The sequence below is a fragment of the Notechis scutatus genome, chromosome 1 (genome assembly GCF_049901735.1).
Source record: "Notechis scutatus isolate UNSWTSFEM ecotype Mainland chromosome 1, rNotScu1.2, whole genome shotgun sequence".
NCBI lineage: Eukaryota > Metazoa > Chordata > Lepidosauria > Squamata > Elapidae > Notechis > Notechis scutatus.
This window is the reverse complement of record NC_142009.1, coordinates 340,607,593-340,629,782: the sequence shown is the minus strand read 5'-3', so window position 1 is coordinate 340,629,782 and position 22,190 is coordinate 340,607,593. Positions and strand designations below refer to the sequence as shown.

The 22,190-nt window shown below is 38.3% G+C and overlaps 2 protein-coding genes across 2 annotated transcripts in view; both read left to right on the top strand.

Annotated features, from left to right (window-relative positions):
* LOC148133632 (vomeronasal type-2 receptor 26-like) overlaps window positions 1–8,977 on the top strand; it is a 33,059-nt gene extending 24,082 nt beyond the window's left edge. Inside the window, exon 7 of the mRNA XM_087967718.1 lies at window positions 8,643–8,977. Coding sequence (XP_087823844.1) covers window positions 8,643–8,977 — 335 coding nt within the window. The remainder of the gene's footprint in view (window positions 1–8,642) is intronic.
* Window positions 8,978–11,401: 2,424 nt separating this feature from the next.
* On the top strand, window positions 11,402–20,685 carry LOC148133631 (vomeronasal type-2 receptor 26-like). Its single transcript, XM_087967686.1, has 5 exons — window positions 11,402–11,497; window positions 12,502–12,759; window positions 15,479–15,697; window positions 18,375–18,504; window positions 19,728–20,685. The coding sequence occupies exons 1-5, from the start codon at window positions 11,402–11,404 to the stop codon at window positions 20,630–20,632; spliced, it is 1,608 nt and encodes a 535-aa protein (XP_087823812.1). The 3' UTR covers window positions 20,633–20,685.
* Window positions 20,686–22,190: the final 1,505 nt, after the last annotated feature.

Sequence of the window (22,190 nt, the reverse complement as noted above, 5' to 3'; positions counted from 1 at the left end):
TGTTAACCTAATCTCTACGTAGCTTTTTCTCTGGTAATATCACACTACTAACCAGAGCATACAAAACATTTGCTAGACCAATACTCGAATACAGTTCATCAGTCTGGAACCCTCATTACGTATCTGATATTAGCACAATTGAGAAAGTCCAGAAATATTTCACAAGGAGAGTTCTCCACTCTTCTACTCGTTGTAGAATACCTTATGCCACCAGACTTGAAATTCTAGAACTAGAAAACCTTGAATTACGCCGCGCTTCGGTCTGACTTAAGCATGGTATATAAAATCATACATTGCAATGTCCTACCTGTCAATGAATACTTCAGCTTCAACCATAACAACACAAGAGCACACAATAGATACAAACTCAAAGTAAACCGCACCAAACTTGATTGCAGGAAATACGACTTCAGCAACAGAGTGGTCAACGTCTGGAATACTCTACCCGACTCTGTAGTCTCTTCCCCAAACCCCAAAAACTTTAACCTTAGACTGTCTACTATTGACCTCACCCCCTTCCTAAAAGGTCTGTAGGGGGCATGCATAAGCGCACCAACGTGCCTACCGTCCCTGTTCTATTGTTTCTCTTATTCTTTTATTTTTCTTATATGTACCCATTTCATGTATTCACAACTATGTATATGCTTATACTTATTATCTTGTAAACAATTGGCAAATCAAATAAATAAAATAAATAAATAAATAAATAAATAAAATAAATAAATAAATAAATAAATATTTGGGGATATATTTGACATCAAGATGTACTACACTGAAAGAGAATAACTATATTAAACTTAAACAGCAGATAGCCTCTGATCTGAAAAAATGGGAAAACCTACAATTGTCATTGATAGGTAGAATCTCAACAATTAAGATGAATATTTTACCCAGAATTTGTATTTGTTCCAAACAATACCAATTAAATTAGGTAAGGATTATTTTGAAGATTTAAATAAAATTGTGTTGAAGTATATATGGCAAGGTAAGAAAGCGAGAATAAAATTAAAACTTTTACAGGATGCTAGAATTAGAGGAGGATTTGGCCTTCCTAATTGGGAGTTGTATTATCAAGCTGCAAACTTAATGTGGGCTAAAGAATGGATAACATTAAGAAAGACCAGATTGTTGGCATTAGAAGGACATGATTTATTATTGGGTTGGCATGCTTTTTTATGGTATAAGGGAACTAAATCACAGGGTTACTTTAGAAGGCATTATATACGGAATCGTTATGGTTGAATTGGGAGAAAATTAAGAAACAATGTTATTTGAAAATCCCAGTTTGGTTATCAACTATTGAAGCTTTTTCTTATCCTATAACCTATAAGAAGGACCAAACAGTTAGATATGGGGAATTACTAGATGAAAAGGGTGAACTTAAAACGATGCAAAATTTAGAAGAACAAGGCATAAAGATGAATTGGTTTTCATATGCACAAATACATTCAAGGTATCTTAAAGATTCTAAAATGGAAGGATTCTATGATAAATTGACTGATTTAGATAGGATTTTGACAGGTACTGATGAAAAAGTGATCAAAAAATTATATAATTATTTGTTGGAATTTAAATTAGAGGAAGAACAAGTTAAAGAAACAATGATTGCTTGGGGGAAGAATTTTGGATATGGGATTGATTTAGAGAAATGGCAAAAATTGTGGTCTCAAAATTATAAAATGACAATGTCAACAGCATATAAAGAAAATTTGTATAAGATGTTTTACAGGTGGTATTTCCCCCCGACAAGAATAGCAAGAATGTTCAAGAATAAATCTGAAAAGTGCTGGAAATGTCATCAGATACCTGGCTCATATTACCATATGTGGTGGACTTGTGAGGACGCTAGAAAATATTGGACTAGAATTCACATATGGTTGGAAAAAATGACAAAGAAACATATAGATTTGAAACCAGAGATTTTTTTACTGGGAATCTTACCTGATACATATAATAAAAACTTAAAGTATTTGATTTTAAATGTATTAACAGCGGCTAGGATTGTATTTGCTAAAAATTGGAAGAATGAGAAAATACCATTAGAAGAAGAAGTTATTAAGAAAATATTGGAATGTGCTGAAATGAGTAGATTGACATTTGAAATTAGAGAACAAGAAGATAAACAATTTTATGAAGTTTGGGATCTTTTTTTATCAATGGTTAGATAATACAATATAATAATAAAATATTTAGAAACCTAGGAAATCATGAATATACATTTTTATCTTTTTTTTTGGTTTTGATAATATTTTGATAATATTTTATTAAGATAGACTTGGTATGATTTTATGATTGTTAGAAAATAAATTAACTAAACTATAGTTATCTCGCTTAAGTATGAATTAGTAAAATTATAGTCAAATGATTGTTTAATAATGATATTAGGATATATAATTGTTGATTGATAATATGAGTTATTATGTAATATAATTATTATGATGACTATGAAATGGATGCACAAAAAGGAGTGGTAAACCAACCGATACACTGTCTGTAAATTTACGAAGGATGATGATGTTTTTATGTTATGTTTTATGTTTTATGTGTTTTTGTTTGTTGTTAAAATCAATAAAACCTTTACTTAAAAAAAAAAAAAAAAAGAACACGGCCAACCCCCCAACCAATCAGAACACAGCCAAACCCCCAACCAATGAGAACACACCCCCACCCAATCAGAACACAGCAAAGCCCCCACCCAATCAAGTCACACCCCCACTAGCAGTTAAAAGGAAGAAGCAACCCTTACTATCCTGTAATCTGCAACTCTTACTACTCTTACACTGCAAAAACATATGGACGACACAACTCGACCAGGGCAAAGCAATAGACGCAATCTACATAGACTTCTGTAAAGCCTTTGATTCAGTGGTACACGACAAACTACTCCTAAAAATAAAATCCTATGGTATCTCTGGACAACTGAATAACTGGATAGAAGCATTCCTGTCAAACAGACAACAAATGGTCAAAATCGGGAGCGTCCTATCAAATCCAGTACCTGTCAATAGTGGTGTCCCCAGGGCAGTGTTCTAGGACCAACTCTCTTCATACTCTACATAAACGACCTCTGTGATCATATTAAGAGCAATTATGCTTCTCTTCGCTGATGATGTAAAGCTGTTCAATACCACAGACAATACTGCTACCCTACAAAAAGATCTTGACTATGTATCTGAATGGTCAAACAAATGGCAACTTCAAATCTCAACAAATAAATGCTCTGTCTTACATATTGGCAAAAAAAATCAGAAAATAAAATACAAGCTGAATAGTCAAGATCTTGTTGATGACCCAAGCTCTGTAAAGGACCTTGGAATACTCACCTCTAATGATCTAAGTGCTAGAGCCCACTGCAACTACATAGCCAAAAAGGCATTAAGAGTTGTTAACCTAATCCTACGTAGTTTTTCTCTGGTAATATCACACTACTAACCAGAGCATACAAAACTTTTGCTAGACCAATACTCGAATACAGTTCATCAGTCTGGAACCCTCATTACGTATCTGATATTAGCACAATTGAGAAAGTCCAGAAATATTTCACAAGAAGAGTTCTCCACTCTTCTACTGTAGAATACCTTATGCCACCAGACTTGAAATTCTAAAACTAGAAAACCTTGAATTACGCCGCCTTCGGTCTGACTTAAGCATGGTATATAAAATCATACATTGCAATGTCCTACCTGTCAATGAATACTTCAGCTTCAACCATAACAACACAAGAGCACACAATAGATACAAACTCAAAGTAAACCGCACCAAACTTGATTGCAGAAAATACGACTTCAGCAATAGAGTGGTCAATGTCTGGAATACTCTACCCGACTCTGTAGTCTCTTCCCCAAACCCCAAAAACTTTAACCTTAGACTGTCTACTATTGACCTCACCCCTTTCCTAAGAGGTCTGTAGGGGGCGTGCATAAGCGCACCATCGTGCCTACCGTCCCTGTCCTATTATTTCTCTTATTCTTTTATTTTTCTTATATGTACCCATTTCATGTATTCACAACTATGTATACACTTATACTTATTATCTTGTAAACAATTGGCAAATCAAATAAATAAATAAATAAATAAACTGCAAGCTCACATCACTCTGAGAAGCACAGAGCGGAAGACACAAGCCTGAAGATGATGAATGAGACTTCATCGAAACGTTGCCTAGATGCTTCCAATCTTACGTGGGAGAAAACCCGAATAACCAAAGATCCACATACAAATACCCGCGAGAACCTCAGAATATATATATATATATATATGGTATTCGGCTTGGTTCGGGTATTTTCCCACGTCATTGTAGTTGTTCTTTTAAAGTTGTAGCAACGTTTCAGCAGAATCTCATCTACCATCATCAGGCTTCTGTATTGTGTCCGTCTGTGAGTCAGACTTTTACAGTGGTTTCAGATTTAAATTTGGGGCAGCCTATTGCTGTGCCAGAATGGTTTTTTCTTCATCCTGATTGGTTGGGAGTCTTGGTCTGTGTTTATTGGTCTCGGAGTTTGCTGTGTTCTGCTTGATTGGTGTCTCTAATATCTTCTGTCTGTTTTTTGGCTCTTTTTGTATCTTGATTGGCTGGCAGCATTGTGTTACTTTATTGGAGGCCTTTAGTGCAGCTTGGCTTCGGGTAAATGGACGGCTATCATTAGTTAGGACACAATACAGAAGCCTGATGATGGCAGATGAGATTCTGCTGAAATGTTGCTACAACTTTAAAAGAACAACTACAATGACGTGGGGAAAATACCCGAACCAAGCCGAATACCATACATGTACGCATTCAGAAAACTTAAGAAAACAAATATATATATATATATATATATATATATATATATGGCATTCAGCTTTGTTCGGTATTCATCCGCCATAGTAGTTGTGCTTTAGTTGTAGCAACGTTTCGGCAGAATCTCATCTGCCATCATCACCATCAATGAGATTCTGCCGAAACGTTGCTACAACTTTAAAAGCATAACTACTATGACGTGGGAAGATACCCGAACAAAGCTGAATGCCATACATGTAAGTACCGAAAACTTAAGAATATATATATATATATATATATATATATATATATATATATATATATATATATATATATATATATATGTATGTATGTATGTATGTATGTATGTATGTATGTATGTATGTATGTATGTATGTAAAGCTTGAAGCGTGCTTATGCTGTTGCAACCACTATCACTTCTCAGCTTCCCAACAAACTAGGGGCAAAAGAAGGGGGAAAGAGAATGTAGATTCCAAATATCAAGAACAGTAGCAATGAGAATCAAGGACACTTCAGCAGGTGTTTGCCAAAACCCCAAAGAGATTTTCTCATAACAATACCATGACACTCAATTGCACAATGTGACCTGCTGTCAGCTTTAAATTTCAGCTGTCACATTTCATCGAAGGGAGGGTGGAGGAGTTGAAATGTTCAAGGTTATTCTGTATGTCGTATTAAGAAATTCCAGTTGCAGTTAATTGGTTCTCGTGATTTATGAAGTGTAGAAGTGGGAGAAGAGAAGCGAGGAGAGAAGGTGGATTCTGTGTAACATGTGAAAATAATTTCACTTTGGGAAATTGCCTTTGACATGCCAGACATGGAGAGAAAATGTCTCGGAGTGATTGATATCATGGATACTTTCTGGATGCCTTACACCTCCACGAATAGGGGGAGGGAGAAGTCTATACTTTAATTATGTGGATTTGTGCCTAAAATTAGTTTCTGTGCCTTAAAGGACACAGAATGTGGCAATGGATAATGAAGCATGTCCATTGTTACATTCATCTAAAGCACAGGTATCAAACTCAATTTCATTGAGGGTTGCATGAGGGTTTTGTTTGATTTTGGGGCTGGGGTGGGTGTGGCCAGGGTGGGCATGGCCAATTCGACAAACCTTGTGTTGGGGGGCACCAGTAGTGGCTTGAGTGCTCTGTTAGGGAAAACGGGCTCCTGAGCTCTGTTTTTGGCTACAATGGCCTCCTGCAACCTTCTGCCAGCAAAAATGGAGCTCAGGATGGCCTCCCGTGGCTTTCCTGAGTTCCGTTTTCACTGGCAGAGACACTGCAGGCTGGTCCTTCACTGTTTCCAGGGCAACCCTGAGGGCCAGATCTAAACACCCCATGGGCCAGATCTGGCCCCTGGGCCTTGAGTTTGACACCCCTGATCTAAAGCATTTCTCTCTTTTAGAAAGTGCCCCTTGCCAGGTGTAGCAGGAAGAGATGCCAGGCAGGAGAGAGGAGAAGTGTCCCAGAGGGCAAACAGGTTTGCTGCTACCTATGTACCCCTTGTTCAGATGGGAGCATTTCTGATCACACAGGTAGAATATCTATCATCTATCTATCTATCTATCTATCTATCTATCTATCTATCTATCTATCTATCTATCTATCTATCTATCCGAAATACCACTCACACATTATCACAAAATCTCCAGAACCATAAAGTCTATGAAATTTGGCACATATGTTCCTCTTGGCTTCTAGGTGTTCACTAAGAAAGGATTTTTGGAAATGACCACCAGAGCTTTAGTATTTCCTATATTATTATTAACATGCTCTGATGCTAAGGAGTTCTACTTCCCCTCCCGACCTGATAAGAAATCTCTTCCAAAGGCATAACACAAGCAGAGGAGAGGAGTTTCAGTTTCAGTTTTAGATTCACAGCAGCACCAAACAGCTTTAGTACAGAACAGTTGAGCTAAGCCATGCCCAGGCTCCTTGCTGTCTCCTTCTTGATCACACAGCCAATACTGCTTCAGTTTCCAAACAGCTCTCAACTCTCTTAACACAGCGGTTGCCCACCCACTGGTGGGCCATGAGAAAATTTTGGTGGGCTGCAGAGAAATCTCACCCCCAGAACACACCCCCCCCCAAAGCAATTAATCCAGGCTACACAGAAACACAAGGCTGCGCTGTCCACATGGCCTGCAGGAATGCTTCCCATCCACTCATTCCTTACCCGGCAATCTTGCCTGCTAAAATTGCTATTTTTCCTTTTTCTGGCCATCATCTGTTCTGCTGTGCCGGGAGATTTAGATTAGCTAGGAAGCAGGAAAAGGTTGGATTTCTTGCTTTCTAGCTAGTCTTTAGATCTTCAGCTCTGCTTTTAAGCACAGCTGAACTTCCCTTAGGACTGAAGGTTCCATTCAGTGCAGACTCACGACAAGCAAATGTTATGGCTGACAATGGCGAGGGGGGGGGGGGGGGGGGGGGGGGGGGGGGGGCGGGCTGGTTGGGGGGGTTTGGGGGGGGGGGGGGGTGTAGTTTAAAAAAAAAAAAAAATTAAAATAAAGGGGGGGGGGGGGGTGGGTATTTTGGGGGGTTTTTTTTGGGAAAATATGGGAGGTTGTGCGGGGGAAAAAATTATAAGGCAGACTGAGCTAGCTGATGGCAGATAGATAGATCACTAAATGATTCTGTGAGCAACTCAGTCTGCCTGCCTGTTTTGCCTGATTTTGGGTAAAACTTGCTCTTTTTAAACAAAAAATTCAATATTTAGATAAATATTTATAATATTTACATACAAGCCATGCCCAGCCAGTCACATGACCACCAAGCTACACCCACAAATTAGGCCACGCCCACAGAACCAGTTAGTGGTCCCTGGGATTTAAAATTATGAGTTTTGTGGTCGCTGAGGTCCAAAAAGTTGGCGACCCCCTGCTCTAACACACTGACAGGACACTAGCCAGATGAATACCGATGGATGTTGGTAGGCAGAGGCAGAATTCCCCCCCTTATTTTCCTCCCCAAAAACTAAGCCCGATCACAGAGTTTCATAGTGAAGCACAGGTATCGAGCTTGTACTTCAAATATAGACCATCCAGGATCACTGAAACATTCCATAAATCAAAATATTGATGTTTTAAAAATCATTCTACATAGAACTCAATATTCTAGGGTACAACTTCTTTTCCTTTTCAGAATACTAAGTGGACAATTCTATATCCTTTCCCCTGTAACCAATTTCCCTATAAATCAATTTGGATCTGGAAAAGAGTCCATTCCGTCTCATGATATTCAGTGCTTTTGATTTCAGACTCTCATGATAATCAAAGACTCTTGATTTCAGATGCAGCTCACTGTGAGCCTTGCCCAGAAGACAAATACCCCAACAAGGACCAGGACCAATGCATTGCCAAGAAGATCCACTTCCTTGCCTATCAAGACACCCTGGGATACATTTTAGTTTCTCTCACTCTTTTCCTCTCTGTGACCACATCTGCAGTCCTGCTAATTTTCCATAAACACCATGACACACCAATCGTCAAAGGCCAACAACCGAGATCTCACCTTCATCCTCTTGGTCTCCCTCCTTCTCTGCTTCCTCTGCTCCTTCCTCTTCATTGGTCAACCTGGGAAGATGACCTGTCTCTTACGACAAACTGCCTTTGCCATTCTCTTTTCCCTTGCAGTTTCCTGTGTGTTGGCAAAAACTGTCATGGTGATTCTGGCCTTCATGGCTAGCAATCCAGGGCATAGGACAAGGAAACTCTTAGGAAAACCATTGACCAACTCCATTGTCTTAGTCTGTCCCCTGATCCAAGCAGTTCTTTGTGCCACCTGGCTGGGAACTTCTCCGCCATTTCTCAACATGGATTTCTATTCCTTGTTTTGAGAGGTCATCGCAGAATGTAAGGAAGGTTCTATTTCAATGTTTTATGTTGTCCTTGCCTACCTTGGTTTATTGGCTCTTATGAGTTTCACAGTGGCCTTTCTGGCTAGGAAATTGCCTGATAGCTTTAACGAAGCCAAGTTCATTACTTTTAGCATGCTGGTCTTCTGCAGTGTTTGGATCACCTTCCTCCCCACCTACTTGAGCACCAAAGGGAAGTCCATGGTGGCCGTGGAGATCTTCTCCATCTTGGCCTCTGGGGCTGGTCTCTTGGCTTGTATATTTTTCCCCAAATGCTACATTATCCTACTGAAGCCCAATCTCAATTGTAAAGAGAATATAATGAGGCATAAGAATTTCTGACTTAAGTGGAGATTCGGCACTGTGATTTTGGGATATTTTTGTATTTGGTCTGATTCCAACAATAAATCATGAAATGCAATAAAATGTTGTCTATTAAATAATTGGAAATAATTTTATATGACTAATCACAAAATATTTGTTGGTCTGCAACAATCACCATCCTTTTATTCTTCATTCTTTTTCATTGTCCCCAGTGAGGCTCCAGTAATCACAATAGAAATTAACTTTTGTAATTTATGTAGATATTAGTTCCCAACAGATCAGTTCAGTTATTTTAATCCAAAGAGTCTTTAATTTTTTTTCTGCTTGGGTTCATTATCCGCTTTTATAAACATGATCCCTAAGCATGTTCTGAATAAGTTGCTGGAATGAATGAATGAATGAATGAATGAATGAATGAATGAATGAATGGAAGGAAATGGAAAGGGAGGGAGGTAATGGAGAAATAGGAAGGAAGGAAGGATACAAAGGTCAAGTTGGAGGAATGGGAAATTGTAGAACCACTTGGAAATTGTGCAGTGAATGTTAGCAAAGAATGCAATTAAATGTTGACCATTTCAGCAAGAGAAAATGTTATTTTTTTATTTTAATTTCTCATACACCAGAGGTGGTATTCAGCAGGTTCTGACCAGTTCTGGAGAACCGGTTGCAAAAATTTTGAGTAGTTCAGAGAACTGGCAAATACCACCACTGACTGGAGATTTTACAGTATCCTTCCCCTGCCATGCCCACCAAGCCACACCCATAGAACCGGTAGTAAAAAAAAATTGAATCCCACCACTGCCATACACAGACTATACCAAAAATCATTCCCTTTATAAATTGAGTCATATAACTAACACAACACATTATCTACAGGTCCTGACTTTGGAACTGCACACAAACACATGCAGAAATATACACACACATGATGACACACTGTCTAAGTGGCATTTCATATTTCTATTCTGTTTATATCATTCCCTTCCTCTGTTGTGTTTATTTTTGTTACAGAGTTTTAAAACTAACTTGCAGCTTTCTTACATAAATTGAATTATTAGGTGTCCCACAATTACAACACACCCTCTTCCACTTTCCTGAAACTCAAAAGGGATTAATCTGACCAAATCTCTTCTAGTAGATGGGATACAGAGAGGCCACTGAAACTGTAAAAGTTCATCTATTTCTTCAGCTTGGTTGGTTGGCCTGTAGAATATGACTATGGCAATCTCATGCTTTTTTTCTTTTAAGTTGACCCATATGCATTCTAGTTGGTTTTCATCCTTTGTTATGTAAGGTTCTACATTTAGGCAAGAAAAATCAAATGCACAGGTACAGTATATGTGGTACCTTGCTCAATAGTAGTAACTGTGAGAGGGATCTTGGAGTCTTAGTGGACAACCATTTAAATATGAGATAACCATGTGCAGAACTGCTAAGAAAGCCAATACAATTCTAGGCTGCATAAACAGAAGGATCATAGAATTAAGATCACATGAAGTGTTAATACCACTTTATAATGCCTTGGTAAGACCACACTTGGAATCCTACATCCAGTTTTGGTTGCCATGATGTAAAAAAGATGTTGAGACTCTAGAAAGAATGCAGAGAAGAGCAACAAGGATGATTAAGGGACTGGAGGCTAAAACATATGAAGAACGGTTGCAGGAAATGAGTATGTCTAGTTTAATGAAAAGAAGGACTAGGGGAGACATGATAGCAGTGTTCCAATATCTCAGGGGCTGCCACAAAGAGGAGAGAGTCAAGCTATTCTCCAAAGTACCTGAAGGCAAAACAAGAAGCAATGGGTCAAAACTAATCAAGGAGAGAAGCAACTTAGAACTAAGGACAAATTTCCTGATACTTAGAGCAATTAATCAATGGAACAAGTTGCCTCCAGAAGTTGTGAATGCTCCAACACTGGAAGTTTTAAAAAAGATGTTGGATAACCACTTGTCTGAAATGGTGTAAGGTTTCCTGCCTAGGCAAGGGGTTGGACTAGAAGACCCCCAAGGTCCCTTCTAACTATGTTATTCTATTCTATCTAGATAAGATAACCTTTGCTGTCATTTTTTTTACTGTGGGTACACTGGCACAGATTAAAAATGAAATTCTATTACCTGTTCTCAAAATGCACACATACATAACACACATATAAACATGCTATATACGACATATGTATATGCCTACACCCTAACATATACATACATATAAATATTAATCACTGTCCATCTTGAATATGTAGTGGAAAGAAGAAACTTGAGGGTTCAAAAGGTTGATGCTATATGGCACAAAACTGTGGCTGAATCTGGAGATTCTGCTTTGGATGCCACGAAGACCCCTCTCAGAAGGGAACATGAAAACCAGGTCATGTAAAGATGATGTGCAGCATCCCAGACAATCCCATGGCCCCTGCTCAAGCATGGCTTATGTGCCACGTCCTGGATGGAAGAGAGTGAACAGCCAATGATCTTTTCTGCTGTCCTCACCACTCACTGCATGGCCTTCCTGTCTGAAGCAGGAATGCTTCCAAACCAGACTGTAATGGTTTGGAAGCATCTATGTAGAGAGCAAGTGATCTATTACACATAATGCAACTCCAGCTCCACTTTTGTTAGGTCTGCTTCTCTTGAAGTTAGTAGTTAGTATCCTTCCATCGCTACATTCCAATCATGTGTTTCATCCCACCAAGTTTTAGTAATAGCAAATATATCCCAATTGCCTTCATGTACTAGTATTTCAAGCTCACCCTGTTTGTTCCCTAAACTTTGAGCATTAGAGCATAACTATTGCAGTCCTTTATGGCCAACCCTGGGTATGCTTCCTACAACTCCTAGTTCATATCTGGGTTTTTCTTCCTTCCCACCACTTGATACTTCATTGTTTGATTGGTTGTATGGGGTTTTGTGCTTGGAATTAAGTCCTTAAAGATCCTAAAGATTGATCAGCCTTCCCCTTCATTTTTAGTTTTAAGCCCTCTTGATGAGTTGAGCCATGACTTGCTTTCTGAATATATTCTGCCCAGTTCTTTTAAGATGCAACCCATCCTTCACCAAAAGCCCTTCATATACATAGTGCAGGCCTTTTCCACTTTCCTGAAGCTCAAGAGAGACCAACCTGATTGAATCTCTCTTTGGAGATAGAGACTGAAATTGTGTATCTCCTGTGTGGCAAAAATCAGTTCTCCATTGAGTGCAATCCATAAAATCAAACTGTGATATATAGAGAGAATGTCACAGACTATTAACTTAGTACAGTGCTATCAAACTTGTGGCCCACAGACTGGATGTGTCACATGCTGGCCACTCCCAGTCTAGCACCCATGCCCAGTCTAGACATCACATGACACTGCTGTGATGTGGCAAGTTTGACAGCTCTGACTTAGTATCCTTTCCCACAAAGCCATCCAAGATTAATCAAGAAGCATCTTCCCCAAAAAACCATTAATATTTGGGAGTCCAAAGAAAACCCCACAAAGAAAGAATACAAGGCAAACTTCATCACATGCTTTGGTGTAATGTTTCACAATGTTTCTCTCACTGTAGACCCATACCCAACAACTACCAGATGTTCATGGCCTGGTTCTCCTCCTCAACATCACTCTGGGCTTCAACATGTATGACAATGCCAATTGGAACAAAAGAGTTTTGTTGATCAGCCTCTTTCTGCTCTCCACACATGACCAAATGGTTCCAGGCTATAAATGTGACCAGAGGGACACTCTCTTCTCTGTCATTGGCGGTGACAACCCCCAATTCTCAATGCTGATGGCCTCCATCTTCAGTATCTTCAAGATCCCACAGGTAAGGGGGCTCATTTAGATATAGTTATGGAGGAGACAAACTACAGAAGTGAACACAAAAGTCCAACATGACACCAAAAGAGCTTGACATCAATTACTATAGGACTTTGAGAAGTAATGCTACAGTCGGACTCATTTTGATATTTTATGTGTCAAGTTATATTTTACTGGAAAATCTGTTAATTGGTGGTTCTTTCTCTAAGAGATACATAATGTAATATTTCTGTACCTATGAATAATGTGTTATTCATAGAAGAGTAAGTGCTCTTTCATTGTAGTTTATTCCCTGTACCAACTTTATTGTTTGTTTCCTTGGATTCTGACATGTTACAACCAGGGAAAATATATTAATTGGTGGTTCTTCCAGAGAAAGGGAGAATCTTATGTCTCAAAGTGACTCAGCTTGACGGGGTCAATAAACTACAAAATGGGGACCTCTAAAGTCACCATCAATCTTTATCTTTTCTCTTTTAAAGAAGATTCTTTTTTTTTTCCAGCTCAGCATTGGCTTTAAGTTCATTCAGGGAGACCAAAGAGTTTATCCTTCCTCTTTTTGGATTAATCCCAAGGAATTTCCTCAATATGTGGGTTTAGTCTGAATGCTCCTGTATTTCCAGTGGAACTGGGTTGGGTTTATTGACTCTGAAAATGAGAATGGAGAACGATTCATCTCAAATCTGAGGCCAATGCTCATGGAGAAGATCTGCCTGGCCTTTACTCAAATGATGAAACATGATTTTTCTCATGCAGAAGTGTTCAAATTCACATTACTTTCAAAACTATGGGCTAATGTTGAAGTCATTCTTTTCTTTGCAGAACCTGATATTGTTGAAACATTTCTTTTGATTCTGAACTTATTTGAAAAAACAATGTCCAAAAGTTTAGATCTTAACTTCATATTGGAAACCACATACAAACCATCTTCATGATACTTGGAAAGTTTTAAAGCACTTGCATGGGTCTTTGCATTTTAGGGATCACAGCGGAGATATCTCAGAATTCAGAAATTTCCTCCTCTCCTTAGACCCTTTGAACCCACAAGAGGATAGGATTCTCCCACTATGGTGGGAAAAGGTATTTGACTGTGAGTTCCACAAACCAGGACGCTATTTTATAAAACAGAAGAAATACTGTACAGGAAAAGAGAATTTAGCGAATCTGCCAACCTACATGTTTCAAACAATAATGACTGGTGAAAGTTACAATGTCTACAATGCTATTTATGCTGTGGCACATGCTTTACATGCAGTGTATGGATCTGGATCACAACCAGCCCTTGGGAGACTTTGAAAGAGAATCTCCAATGTTCTGCCATGGTAGGTAATCTCTGTCACTTCGTATTCAGATCACAGAATTTATTTAGGAAACTTCATATACTTATAATATTCATTAAATACACCATCTGTTTGCTACAATATCAATGTACTTCTGAACATATTAAAACAGCAATTATTGGTAAAAATAATTTGAATTCACCATAATGTTCAGTGGAAAGGGGGCAGAGGGGGAAAAGAGAAGAACTGCAAACCAGTTATCTTCAAGATCTATAGAGAAAATATCTTTATATAACATCCTGAAAGATCTTCAAAGTTTGCCTGAGTTGCCTATCCCCGAATTTATTTATTTATTTTATTTATTTATTTGATTTGTCAATCACTTACAAAATAATAGGTATAAGTATAAACATGAGTAAGAATACAGGAAATAGGTATGAATAAAGGGGGACAATATGCACACCCCTTACAGAATGTTAGGAATGGGGTGAGATCAATAGTGGATAGTTTGAGGTTAAAGGAGTGGGGTTAGAGGATGTAACAATAGAGTCAGATAGTGCATTCCAGGCATTGACCATTCTGTTGCTGAAGTCGTACTTTCTGCAATCAAGTTTGGAGCGGTTAACATTGAGCTTGTATCTGTTGTGTGTTCTTGTATTGTTGCAGTTGAAGCTGAAGTAGTCATTGACTGGTAGGACATTGTAGCAGATAATTTTGTGTACTACGCTTAAGTCCAACTGTAGGTGGTGTAGTTCAAGATTGTCCAAGCTCAAAATTTCAAGTCTGGTGATATAGGGTATTCTGTTGCGAGCAGAGGAGTGTAGTACTCTTCTCATGAAACACTTCAGGACTTGCTCAATTGTATTAATGTCTGATATACAATGCGGATTCCAGACATATGAGCTGTATTCGAGTATTGGTCTAGCAAAGGTTTTGTATGCCCTAGTTAGCAATTCTATATTTCCAGAGGAGAAGCTTCGTAAGATTAGATTTACAACTCTTAATGCCTTTTTGGCAATGCTGTTACAGTGAGCTCTGGTGCTTAGGTCATTAGATATGAGTCGTCCTAGGTCCTTGACAGAGTGAGGTCATCAACAAGGTCATATCCGCTTAGCTTGTATTTGGTATACTGATTCTTTTGACCAATGTGTAGGACAGAGCATTTGTTGGTCAAGATTTGGAGTTGCCAATTGTTTCACCATTCAGATACATAATCAAGGTCACTTTGAAGAGCAGTAAGCATTGTCGGTAGTGTTGAATAGTTTTACATAATCCACAAAGAGGATGCAGTTGCTTATAAGGTGATCGCAAAGGTCATTTATATAGAGTATAAAAATAAAATGATGGCAAAAATAAAAATAAATAGTAAAAATGATAGAAGTCATGATGCCTTATCTCTAGCTTTCAGTCAATTACTCCAATTCATGAAGGTCACTTTTGTTTCAGCTTTTTCCTTATCTGATGAGCGTCCAGATCAACAACAGTGCTGGAGAAGAAGTCTCCTTCTCAAAAAAAGGACTGGAATCTGCTCGTTATGACCTTCTCAATTGGGATCGCCTCCCCAATCGATCAATTGTCCTTCTGAATGTTGGGCAAATAAATCCTGGGGCTTCCCAAGGTCAGGATGTCACCATTCACTCTGATGCAATTGTCTGGCCTACAAAGGTGAGATGGAAGATTCATTCTACCCTGGGGATGCAGAACTTCCAAACTAAATTATCAGGAAATCAGGAAATATGACAGCCATTTGGTGAAAAACCTGTTATGTATGTAAGACATTTGAGGTCAGATTTGTCTCAGGATTGGAAAGAACTTCTTGTAACTGAGTTGCCCATTAGAGCAGGCAACAGTGATTTCTTTTTTCTTTTTGTAAATTTTATTTGAGTTTTCACAAAAAGAAAAGAAATACAATTAAAACATCTTTTTTGAAAGCAGCATAATCTCGGGTTACATTTCTTCGTACAGACACAAATTCAAGTTCATGCTCATTTTTATATTCTATTCCATATCTTATTACTATTTTACATTTTCTACCTGGCTTCTACCCTCTTTTAATTTTCTCGATATTATTTTATTTATTTCATCTCAATTCAAATCATTATATTTATATATTTTGTCTGGCCTGTTTCAATTGTCTATTATCTTTTCTCATTAAACAAAATTTCTTCTGTAGTTACTGATTGGAGTATGACACCTTTATATCTTTCCCCTAAAGTTATAACACTCAATATAATACATAACTTCCATTCGGATTCTGCCGGGTACATTCTTAAACTACACGCAGTATTCTTTTAAAAAAAAAAAAGCAAAAGAAAAAATTATAAATGTATATAATTAAAACACATCAATTTCCATTCCAATTCAATTCTACCATTAATATTAATATTCATTAAAGTCTTAACATTTTTCATGTTACTTTTCAATTAAATATCATACTTCTATGGGAACAATTATAAACTTTCCATAATTAATTCCCCCACCTCTTCACTTATATTTTATAAAACATTGACTAATTAAAATATTCCCATTCCTTCCTAATTCAATTTTCTCATTTATTTTATTTCATTTACTTTATTCACAAACATTTCACTAAATTACACTAACTATTTTATCCCTCATTCTAATCATATGTTGTTTCCAATTTTCTAAAGTTATTTCTATTACAAATATAACAATACAATCTTATGTACCTTTACAGAATCCTTTTTTCAGTTAGATTTTCACCCATTATCTCTAAATAGGTCCTGTTTCTTTATATCTTGCTCCAAACTTCCGGTTTGAAGGGCTTCGGCGACAGACAGGAATCCACGATCGTGCACAGTTTCTGCCTGGGCTCGCCGCTGAAGCGGCCCGAGCCTGCTGGCTTCAGGGCTAAGCCACCCTGTAGAGGTGGTGAAGAATGGGGAGTCTGTCAGCAGGGTCGAGGAGAGCCGCATCTCTCCTCCTCAGCTGGCCATTACTCCCTTTCCCAAAGGCGGTAGGAGCGGTAGTCAGAAATGGCTACCTCAAAGAAGATCTCAACTGGAAAAGAACATGCAGGAGGAAGATAAGAAGTGAAAGTTTTGGCTGACTGGGCTAAGTTGAAAAAGCAATAACTAAGGTACCCTGGAATTTAAATTTTACAAGAAATAACATCGCTCCAAAGAAGAGTCGGAAGCAGCGAAAGAAAGTGAAAAGGGAAAGGTTTGACTTTATTTTCTTCTCTCCTTCCTTATATTGACAATTAAGAATAAGAAATTGGAAAAATCTGCTTTGGCATCAATAGGCAATTAAACTGAAAATATAACTAAATGCCAAAGGGACAATAAAGATTTCTGGACATTAAAAAAATTTTCTTCTATAAGCAGGAAGGGAGAGAAAAGAATAAGGGCAGGATCTGGAAGGGAGGAGACTGCCTGGACTTTAAAAGAATCTAAAGTAAAATTTCAATAAGACTTCTAAAAGATACATTTTAACTGAAACATTGCAACTAAATAGTAACCCCAGGAAGAGAAAGTGGGGGGGAAAAAAGAAAGAGCAAAAAAAACAAACAGCTTGCGTGTATTTGGATTACTTGGTGACTTTTGGATTTTTGGTTATTATATTTGAATGACTAAAATCAATCGAGTGGTTGTTTAAAAATTTCTGCAATGGCATCACTTTTGGATGAATTGAAAATGGAACTTAAAAAGTACAAAGAAGATGCACAAGAAGGGAAGGGTTCTTTTGGCTTCGTTTTTCAATTCATAGAAATGGAGATTTGGAACTTTGAGAAACAACAGGAAAAGACTGCAAAACAAGAAGACTGGGACAAAGAAGAAGCCATCTTTCATGAACAAGTAATTCTATGTGGAGAAGAAAAAGGAAAGGGGGGAAAGAGAATGGAGAATTTAAGACTTATGTAAATGTAATTCATAGATATTCAAAATTGGTAAAACTCAAATTAATGCCCAGCCCATCTACTGTTATTATTCTAACTGAAAACATTGTATTAATAAAAGAAATCAGTTACATGGAAACAGAAACATTAATCAATCATACCGCAAACCAAGTTCTTCATTGTTGCCTAAATTACCACCAACTTGTTCTGTTTCTGTTTTGCTAATACACACCAAATCCTCTAAGAACTTACTTCTTCAAACTGTTCAGATGGATTCTCATGTGTTATTGTGTCATAAAAGCTGTAGCTCAATGTCACAAGTCTTCCTTTGCATGCCAAAATCTGAGCTCCAATCTGTATCCCATAAGAACTGTTCCAGGTTGCTGGTAGACTATAATGAACTATTTTCATTGAACGTGGAAGTGGATAAATGAAGCATGTCCATTGTTACAGTCATCTAAAGCATTTCTCTTTTCTTTTTAGAAGGTGCCCTTTGCCAGGTGTGGCATGAAGAGGTGCCAGGCAGGAGAGAGGAGAAGAGTTCCAGAGGGCGAGCAGGTTTGCTGCTATCTATGTATACCTTGTTCAGATGGGACCATTTCTGATCTGACAGGTAGAACATATTTCAAATATAGACCATCCAGGATCAATGAACCATTCCGTGAATCAAAATATTGATTTCTTTTTATCATTGTTCATAGAATTGATAGGCTTCAAAGTTTCAGGGTACAGAGGTTTCCTCTGTAAAATCACTTCTTTGCCTTTTCAGAATACTTGGTGCACAATTGAATATCCTTGTAATCAACTGGACTGTTCCTTCTCGTGACATTCAGTGCACCTTTTTATGTCTTACTCTGTTACATTTTGGACATTCTCAGCACACAATATAATGGATACAGAGACACACAAAAGAGCAAGATTTCTGGCTGATGCATATATCAGATTTTTGTAGTTCCAGTGGGTTACAATAGTCATGGAACTGTCCAGTGAATAGAATAGAATAACACAGTTGGAAGGGACCTTGGAGGTCTTCTAGTCCAACCTCCTGTGTAGACAGGAAACCCTACACCACTTGAGACAAATGGTTATCCAAACACTTCTTTAAAACTTCCAGTGTTGGAGCATTCACAACTTCTGGAGGCAAGTTGTTCCACTGGTTCATTGTCATCACTGTCAGGAAATTTCTCCTTAGTTCTAGGTTGCTTCTCTCTAGGTTGCTTAGTTTCCATCCATTGCTTCTTGTCCTGCCTTAGGTTCTCTGGAGAATAGCTTGACTCCCTCTTCTTTGGGGCAGCCCCTCAAATATTAGAACACTGCTATCATGTCACCCCTAGTCCTTCTTTTCATCAGACTAGACATCCCCAATTCCAGCAACTGTTCTGCATATGTTTTCACCTCCAGTCCCCTAATCATCTTCGTTGCTTTTCTCTGCACTCTTTCTCTGCACATCTGTTTTACACCATGGTGACCAAAACTGAATGCAGAATTCCAAGTGTGACCTTACCAAGGAATTATAAAGTGGTATTAACACTTCACATGATCTTGATTCTATCCTTCTGTTTATGAAGTTTAGAACCTAGAATAGACAGGGCCTTTTTCCACAACAAATTGTCCAGACCAACTGGAGATGAATAGATCCATATCTCTGACTAAACTAACCTAGGATGATGAACAAAGAAGGAAAATTGATCCACCATGAAATGCACAATAGGTTATTCCATCACTTGCTTTGTGAGCTGGCCATAGCAGAAAAGGGACAGTCATGTCACCCCTAAGGTGAGATAATGATCATGGCAGATGTTTCTTAAATGATTATATAAAGATTTTTAATTTCAGATGCAGCTGATTGTGCTCCTTGCCCAAAAGATGAATACCCCAACAAGGATAAGGTCCACTGCATTCCCAAGAAGCTCCACTTCCTTGCCTATCAAGACCCCCTGGGGTATGCTTTATCCTCTTTAGCTCTTTTTTTTTCTCTGAGCACAATTGCAATTCTGGTGATTTTCCGTAAACATCATGACACACCAATTGTCAAGGCTAACAACAGAGATCTCAGCTACATCCTCCTGTTCTCCCTCCTGCTCTGCTTCCTCTGCTCCTTTCTCTTCATTGGTCGACCCAGGAAGCTCACCTGTCTCTTCCGACAAACTGCCTTTGCCATTCTCTTTTCCCTTGCGGTTTCCTCTGTGTTGGCAAAAACTGTCATGGTGGTTCTGGCCTTCATGGCTACCAAGCCAGGGAACAGGACAAGGACATTCTTAGGAAAACCACTGACCATCTCTATTGTCTTAAGCTGTCCCCTTGTCCAAGCACTTCTTTGTGTCACCTGGTTGATAACTTATCCCCCATTTCCCAACTTGGACTTCCATTCCTTGGTCAGAGAGACCATCATAGAATGTAATGAAGGCTCAGCTTCAATGTTTTACGCTGTCCTGGCCTACCTGGGTTTCCTGGCCCTTATCAGTTTTACACTGGCCTTTCTGGCTAGGAAATTGCCAGACAGCTTCAATGAAGCCAAGTTCATTACTTTTAGCATGCTGGTCTTTTGCAGCGTTTGGCTCACCTTCCTCCCAACCTACCTGAGCACCAAAGGGAAATCCATGGTGGCCGTGGAGATCTTCTCCACCTTGGCCTCTGGTGCTGGTCTCTTGGCTTGTATCTTTTCCCCCAAATGCTACATTATTGTACTGAGGCCCCATCTGAATCGTAAAGATAATATAATGAGGCAGAAGAATTTCTGATTTAGGTGGAGATTGGGCACTTTGATTTTGGGATATTTTGTATTTGATCTGATTTCTAAAATCATGAAATGTAAGGAAATGTTGTCCATTAAATAATTGTAAATGTTATGTGTCTAATATGCTAAGTATCTGTTAATCAGCAAATGTCATCCATCCTTTTATTTTTCAGACTTTCTAGTTGTCCCCTGTGAGGGCCCAGTAATCAAGATATAAGTAAACTTTTGCATTAAATATGTGGATATTAGTTCCCAACAGGACAGTTTCTCACTTCATTTATTTTAATCCAAAGAGGTTTTAATTTTTTTTTCTTGTTGGGTTCATTATCCAGGTTGATAAGCATATTCCCTAAGTATGAGGATTTGGGATTGTCACCTCCAATGACAGAGATCAGAGAGTTCCGCTTTTTCATTTTATATCACTCTATTCTCCCTTCCTTCTTCACTTTGCTCCAGTGGCTGAACAATTTCCCAATTTTTTCTAACACCTTAATCAATTTGTTTCTCTCTTGGAAAAGCTTCTTCAGGTCTGAGCACAAGAAGATGGCCTTTACTAAATCTATGTTGTGACCACAATGCTCCCATTGTGGTCACAATACAGATTTACTAAAGGCCATCATTCATTACTGATTCCTAATTTTTTTAAAAAGTACCTCACAATGGATTGAAACTTTCTTCAAATTTTTGTTATTATGACTTTATGTCCAAATTAATATTATAAGTCACTTTCTTCACTAGGTCTGCACAGTCTCTAAGGTGTTGTCACTCCCTACTTTTGTATGGTTGATAATCATCCTGATGAAAACATCTGGAAAGACAGGTCATGCCCCCACATATAATTTGTGTATATGTCAGCTGGTGCTCCATTCAAAATACAAGAAAGAAATACTTAGACTCCATTAATTAGAGAAAATATATCTTTTACTGGAAATCAAGTGGTAGCAACAAAATAATTCTGAATCTGAGAAAATGGGCACGTAAATCACATATACAAAGTGATGGCAACGTTCCCACCCCCAATAGTTCAATTGGCTCATCCAATTAAAAGTTGTGTATATCATCATGTGGGCATCTCCAGGTGGTGATGAGGCCTCTCTCTGTTGACCTTGACATATTTTGATAAAGAGTTGCAGCTGCGCATAGCATAGGATAGAAGCCTAAGCAAGAACCTTTCCCCCCCCAACTTATACAGTTCTGTTTTGTAACACCTCCAGCTCACTTCCCATAACCATATCCCCCCTCCTCCCCCCATTACTTATGAGAGCCGAAAGATACAAAGCAAAGGGGGAAAAAAGAGAAAATCTTGAAAGCTGACAGTATAGATTATCGTTTTTCTCACTCCGCATGAACAGTTCTGTAACGACAGGAAATTCTACTGAAGTTCATTAATTTTCCTCTTTCTTGAGAAAAGGACAATGATCTGAAGATTCCTAGAACAAGCATTTCTTTCAGGAGGCCCTGAATCCAAAACAAAGAAAATAATCAGCTACACCACTAGGATAAAGGCCATGTCTCATCTTTGGAAGCCATATTAGCACCAGATGCTTCCACACTGCCACATT